This window comes from Entelurus aequoreus, linkage group LG17, assembly GCF_033978785.1.
Source record: "Entelurus aequoreus isolate RoL-2023_Sb linkage group LG17, RoL_Eaeq_v1.1, whole genome shotgun sequence".
In the NCBI taxonomy this organism is placed as follows: Eukaryota; Metazoa; Chordata; class Actinopteri; order Syngnathiformes; family Syngnathidae; genus Entelurus; species Entelurus aequoreus.
Window position 1 is genome coordinate 15,375,765 of NC_084747.1, and position 7,500 is coordinate 15,383,264.

The 7,500-nt window shown below is 36.9% G+C and overlaps 1 protein-coding gene across 2 annotated transcripts in view; it reads left to right on the forward strand.

Annotated features, from left to right (window-relative positions):
* The window catches only part of LOC133632504 (zinc finger protein OZF-like), a 50,179-nt gene that overhangs the window by 41,098 nt on the left and 1,581 nt on the right, over nt 1-7,500 (forward strand). The window contains exons 1-2 of one of the 2 annotated variants that reach the window (XM_062024962.1): nt 6,535-6,849; nt 7,406-7,500. The exon at nt 7,406-7,500 is cut by the window's right edge and continues 1,581 nt beyond it. In XM_062024962.1, the coding sequence (XP_061880946.1) occupies nt 6,735-6,849; nt 7,406-7,500 (210 nt within the window). In that variant the 5' untranslated portion in view covers nt 6,535-6,734. Of the gene's footprint in view, nt 1-6,534; nt 6,850-7,405 lie in introns of those variants that run through there. The other variant, XM_062024963.1, reaches the window with a different exon arrangement.

The following is a 7,500-nucleotide window of genomic DNA, read 5'->3' on the forward strand; positions in this document are numbered from 1 at the left end:
CTCCACAGCCACCCCACATTAAAGAGGAAGAGGAGGAACTCTGGATCACTCAGGAGGGAGATTGTCATCTAGGACCACAGGAAGCTGATCTCACCAAGTTGCCACTGACTGTTGTCTCTGTGAAGATTGAAGATGATGAAGAGGAACCACAACTGGACAACCTCTTAGCTCCACTATCAGATAGTGAGGCTGAAGACGAAGTTGAAGTACCTTTGAGCAGCAATACAGACTCTGAAGGTGATATAAAGACTCACACTGACAACAAACACTCTGAATACCCTAAAGAGAAGAGAGGTAAAAAATGGTTGAGCTGCTCAGTTTGTGCTAAAATCTTTGGTCACAGGAGCAATTTGGCAAAACACGTAAAAACACACACAGGAGAAAAACCATTTAATTGTTCAGTTTGCAGTAAAAGCTTTACTCAAAAGAGCAGTTTGACTCACCACATGAGAACGCATACAGGAGAAAAACCCTTTAATTGTTCAATTTGTGGTAAAAACTTTTCCATGAAGAATTATTTGACTCAACACATGAGAACACACACAGGTGAAAAACCATTTAAATGCTCAGTTTGCTGTAAAAGCTTTACTCAGAAGAGTAGTTTGACTCAACACATGGGAATACACACAGGAGAAAAAACATTTCGGTGTTTAGTTTGTGGCAAAAGATTCTCTCTTAAAAATTATTTGACTCATCACATGAGAACACACACAGGAGAAAGAAATTTTAAATGCTCCTTTTGTTATAAAAGCTTTACTCAAAAGAACAGTTTGACTGGACACATAAAAACACACACTGGAGAAAAACTGTTCGATTGTGCAGTTTGTGGCAAAAGGTTTTCTCTGAAAAATTACTTGACTCAACACATGAGAACACACACGGGAGAAAAACCATTTTGTTGCACAGTTTGTTGTAAAAGTTATACCCAAAAGAGCAGTTTGACTCAACACATGGGAACACACACAGGAGAAAGACCATTTAATTGTTCAGTTTGCAGCAAAAGCTTTTCTCTAAAAAACTATTTGACTCAACACATGAGAACGCACGCCGATGAAAAAACACTTGATTGCTCAGTCTGTTATCAGAGCTTCACTCAAAAGTGTCATTTGACTAAACATGTGAGAACACACAGAGGGAAAAAAACATTCCATTGTTCCGTTTGTGGCAAAAGCTTTTCTCAAAGGAGCAGTTTGACTACACACCTAAGAGCGCACACAGCAGAAAAACAACTGTTGAACTGCTCAGTTTGTTGTAAAGGCTTTCCTAAAAAGTGCAACTTGATTCAACACATGAGAACACACAGAAGGAAAAACATTTAGCTGTCCAGTTTGTGGTAAAAGAGTCCGTCATAATGCAGACGCAGCAAAAAAACACACAAGAACTCACACGGGAGGATAACCAATTAGCTGTTTAGTTTGTATGTTGCTCATATACGGCGACACAAACCCACGGCCTCCTCATAATAAGTTCTCCGCTTCTTTCAAAAATATCTGAATATTTGTACAAAGTGGGACTATCTGGAACATAATCTTATCTCTTACTCACACCATGCCTTTATTGTATCTGACACTTTCCTTAACAGTAAGACAGATGTTTGTAGTGTTTGGTTACTCCTTCTTCAGACAACACCGACCTGATGAGTCTAGCTGGGGAGGAATTGTAGTCTTCTTCAGTGATGCTTTCACCGCCTCCAGAATGTCTGACTTTGATCACCAACAACATGAATCGATCTGCCTGCAACTACACCTTCCAGGTCCCCTGGTGTTCATGTTTTGTGTCTACATGACTCGGTGTACAAATAATCTCCCCAATTTGCAGCCCAAAACCAAATAATTCTATAAATCTTGTTATAAAATTGTGTTCTTCTGACACTTTAAAGACTAATAGACCTGATGGGATCCCAGCAACTGCACTTAAAAACTGTGTGCTGGAGATTTCCCCCAGTACTTGCCAAGCTCTTCCAGATTTCCCCGGACACAAAAGACAGTTCCATCCTTCTGGAAATGTGCCCATATGATTGATAGCGGTACCTAACAATGGAAAGAAAAAAGATCTGTTGAATTAAAAGCATAATATGCGACCACATTCACAAACGCCTCGACAAACATCAAATTCTACCTGATAGTACAAATTCCGGGAGAGGCGATCTACAGTACAGGCCAAAAGTTTGGACACACCTTCTCATTCACAACACAACTGATGGCCCCAACCCCATTGATAAAGCAAGACATTCCACTAATCAACCCTGATAAGGCACCCCTGCTAAGTGAAAAAAACATTTCTTGAAGCTCATGGAGAGAATGCCAAGAGTGTGCAAAGCAGTAATCAGAGCAAAGGGTGGCTATTTTGAAGAAACTAGAATATAAAACTATGTTTTCAGTCATTTCACCCTTTTTGTGTTAAGTACATAACTCCACATGTGTTCATTCATAGTTTTGATGCCTTCAGTGACAATCTACAATGTAAATAGTCATGAAAATAAAGAAAACACATTGAATGAGGAGAAGGTGTGTCCAAACTTTTGGGCTGTACTGTACATTTGACATGTTTTCTTACGTCACCCAGTGGTGGAACAATTCTCTCAACACACATTAAAAATTGGAGTACTTTGTCTTAGATATAAATAAAGTTTTTGATCGTGTATGACACCGCGGCCTCCTGTCAAGACTGACCTCATTTGGTATCCAAAGAGACCGACATGGTAGGTATCATCTTTTTTAACAATCACCACGCTGTCCTACTGGATGGTTCCACTTCTTAAGTACTGCTGGTGAATCACATCCTTAGTTTTTTGTTTGTTTTACCATCTGTTTTCCCTTAATGATGGACCGGATTTGGAAATCTGAAATAGCTTTTACTAAAATCCCTATTGGAACATTTCCACAGGTGAGAACAGTGCATGTATGAAACATTTTCACTCAATTTTTTTCTTTTTTATTATTGTTTGTGTTGCACTGCTTTTAACGGATTTACGGTGTCCTTCAAGTGTCTAGAAAGGCGCCTAGAAATAAAATGTATTATTATTATTATTATTATAATTTGACTTCTTGATACACTTGTTTGCGCACACTATACTGGAGTCCTCTTTAAACCGAGATTTATTTAAAAAATACAATAAATACAGACATACAACATACTTTCATTGGCAGAAAAAAACAGAAATGCTTACTTGGATTCTGAAGAGCCACTTTTTTGTGAGTGTTTGAATATGTTTGTTTGGTTTATGTGACGTCACGTGACTTCACCTCCTGTTGTACGTAGACATGTCCATGTATGGTTCCTCATGTTTACCTTTACTGTATAGTAGTCGTGTTTGAACATCTTGCTTTATTGTCTGAATAGTGTTGATTGTCGGGCGACTACTTAATATATTTTTCTAATGACCACATAAAAAAAAATAGATGTTTTTTTTATTTTTATGATCAAATTGTTGCCCTTTTTGAAAGACAACATTGTAGTATGGGGTTTTGTATCGCTTTATTAAAATAAAGATGAAGTTAAAAAACAGTGATCATATTTGTCGGTTCAATGTGCACAATTGAGTATCTTCCTTGCTCAGACAGTAATGTGTTTATTAGATTTGAGTAAGATGATTGTAATGGTGAAAGACGTTAATGTGTCTTGTATTCATGTCTGCATTTAAGATAGCTAATGATTAACACAGTAGCTGCTCATTAGACATTAGTGGTGTTATAGACATTAGCTGCCAGCTGGATATCAGCATACTGGCATTTTTTTCTGCAGTAAATCAGCAGTATTACCAGTCTGTGAGATCATCAAAATGTGGTTAATAATCACAGATTTACGATATGAAATATGTATACATGTATACACGATATGTATACATACAGGCCAAAAGTTTGAAAACCCCTTTCAGGTGACTACTTCTTTGAAGCTCATTGAGAGAATGCCGAGAGTGTGCAAAGCAGTAATCAAAACAAAGGGTGAATGTTTTGAAGAAACTAGAATATAAAACATGTTTTCAGGTATTTCACCTTTTTTTGTTCAGTACATAACTCCACATGTGTTCATTCATAGTTTTGATGCCTCCAGTGACAATCTACAATGTAAATAGTCATGGAAATAAAGAAAACACATTGAATGAGAAGGTGTGTCCAAACTTTTGGCCTGTACTGTGTGTGTGCGTGTGTGTGAATATATATAAACATTTATATACATATATATATATATATATATATATATATATATTAGGGATGTCCGATAATATCGGGCTGCCAATACTATCGACCGATAATATCGGAAATTATCGGTATCGGTTTCATAATTATCGGTATCGGTTTCTAAAAGTAAAATGTATACGGACGTAGGGAGAGGTACAGAGTGCCAATAAACCTTAAAGGCATTTCCTTTGCGTGCGTGCCGTCCGAGTCACATAATATCTACCGGCTGTTCTCATCACGAATTAATGCAAGGTATACTTGGTCAACAGCCATACAGGTCACACTGAGGGTGACCGTATAAACAACTTTAACACTGTTACAAATATGCGCCAATGGGGGACGGCGTGGCGAAGTTGGTAGAGTGGCTGTGCCAGCAATCGAAGGTTTGCTGGTTACTGGGGTTCAATCCCCACCTTCGACCATCCTAGTCACGTCTGTTGTGTCCTTGGGCAAGACACTTCACCCTTGCTCCTGATGGGTGCTGGTTAGCGCCTTGCATGGCAGCTCCCGCCATCAGTGTGTGAATGTGTGTGTGAATGGGTGAATGTGGAAATACTGTCAAAGCGCTTTGAGTACCTTGAAGGTAGAAAAGCGGTATATATGTATAACCCATTTATCATTTATCACACTGTGAACCCACACCAAACAAGAATGACAAACACATTTCGGGAGAACATCCGCACCGTAACACAACATAAACACGACAGAACAAATACCCAGAATCCCTTGCAGCACTAACTCTTCCGGGACGCTACAATATAAACCCCCTGCTACCCCCTACCCCAACCCCGCCCACCTCAACCTCCTCGTAGTCTCTCTCAGGGAGAGCATGTCCCAAATTCCAAGCTGCTGTTTGGATAGATAGATAGATAGATAGATAGATAGATAGATAGATAGATAGATAGATAGATAGATAGATAGATGGATAGTACTTTATTGATTCCTTCAGGAGAGTTCCCTCAGGAATATTAAAATTCCAGCAGAAGTGTACAGAATTGAGATCGAATTTAAAAAGTAAATCATGGGGGTATATATGGAAACAGAATAGAAAATATTACAATAAGAATAAAAATAAAAAGCAACAATGAGAATAAAAATATAACAGTAAAATAAGAATATAACAAGAGAAACTAGGCAGTAGTGACCATGTTATGAAAAAGTATTGCACTGTTATTGTTTTGAGGCATGTTAAAAAAAAATAATGCACTTTGTGACTTCAATAATAAATATGGCAGTGCCATGCTGGCATTTTTTTCCATAACTTGAGTTGATTTATTTTGGAAAACCTTGTTACATTGTTTAATGCATCCAGCGGGGCATCACAACAAAATTAGGCATAATAATGTGTTAATTCCACGACTGTATATATCGGCATCGGTTGATATCGGTATCGGTAATTAAGAGTTGGACAATATCGGAATATCGGATATCGGTAAAAAAGCCATTATCGGACATCCCTAATATATATATATATATATATATATATATATATATATATATATATATATATATATATATATATATATATATATATATATATATATATATATCAATCAATCAATGTTTATTTATATAGCCCTAAATCACAAGTGTCTCAAAGGGCTGTATATATATATATATATATATATATATATATATATATATATATATATATATATATATATATATATATATATATAAATATATATATATATATAAATATATATATATATATATATATATATATATATATATATATATATATATATATATATATATATATATATATATATATATAAATATAGATATAGTGAATTGCTAGATGTATAATATATACCTCTAAAGGCCTTAGTGGCCACATGCGTGGACAGCACCTTTTAGCTCTTATTTCCAAAATTGTGTACACTACTGAATTGGGGTCTTATGGCCGCTTATGTGGACACTTATACTGCCATCTGGTGGTGTCAGAAGAGTATAACATACAATGGAATTTGGCAAAAAAAAAGTGTAAAAATAACAATTAGTATGTCACTAAAAATGAAGTACACGTTTGTTACTTATGGACTAAGTACATCATATCAAAAGATGATTCTTAGTTTTTATTCTAATTAGGGTCCAATAAGCCCAAATAGCAAAGAGAAATAAAAAAAGCATGTAAACAAACAGCTTGGGCCTGGAAATAAAACAAAAGCAAATAGAGATAGAGTAATAATACTAAAAAATGTGAAGAAAAAAATATATGAGAAAAAAAAAGATTGTAAACGATAGTAATATAAATAATAATAAAAATGACGCAACAATGCGAAACACTTCCGGTAACAATTGTCACGACCCGATCCGCAACCAAAAGACTTGATTAGTCCACGCATGCGCGTAGACTACGTTGGGCAAAAATCCAAAAGACCAAAATGGCGGACTTAGCGTCTGTGGCTTTCCGGAGAAATGTTGACATTTACGATCTCTATAGCTTTTTTTTTAGATTCAAATATTGCACCAAATATGTCAATATGAGTCTTTTTTGAGTTTGGAGCGATGGAGTGTTAGCTGAAGTGAAGATTGAAGACGTGATAGAAGATGGACGACTACTGCTATGCTAAGATGGCGACGTCCGCTAAAAGAGAACTTGAAAGAGAATCAGCGCCACCAACTTCCAGCAAATCACCAACGGAGATAAAGACGAAAGATGAAGGTGAGTGACTTGAAGTTTCGTAATTTTGGACGCAATCGTAAGCCCTGAAAAGCGCCTCGATGAGAAGTTAGCCGTCTTTGTTGAATAATGTAAAGAAAGAGCCGCCATGATTGTTAGCTTGAAGAAACACACATCAGAGGAGATGAAAGAATGCAAAAGTCAAATGAAGAAAGTGGAAGTAAAGAAAATAGTGATTTGAAAGAAGAGATTTTGGGGAAGAGTAAGTGAAGAGAAGAACATCAATCGATCAATCAATGTTTGAGTTTTTTTTTTTTTTTGAGTTTGAGTTTGAGTTTATTTCGAACATGCAAGTTTACTTATATAGCCCTAAATCACGAGTGTCTCAAAGGGCTGCACAAGCCACAACGACATCCTCGGCTCAGATCCCACATCAGAGCAAGTAAAAAAACTCAACCCAATGGGATGACAATGAGAAACCTTGGAGGGGACCGCAGATGTGGTCTGTGCTTTAAGACAAATGTGTGTGTGTGTAGCGGGTTCAAGGAGAAACATCTCATGGATCACGTCTGAGCTAAAGTGTGTTTGTGTCCTGCAGACGTCCAACAGCTGATCAGTCATCCAGAAGAACTTTCCCCTCAGTCAGCAGGACGGAGGTCCACTTTGAAGCAGGAGACTCCACAGTCACCCCAC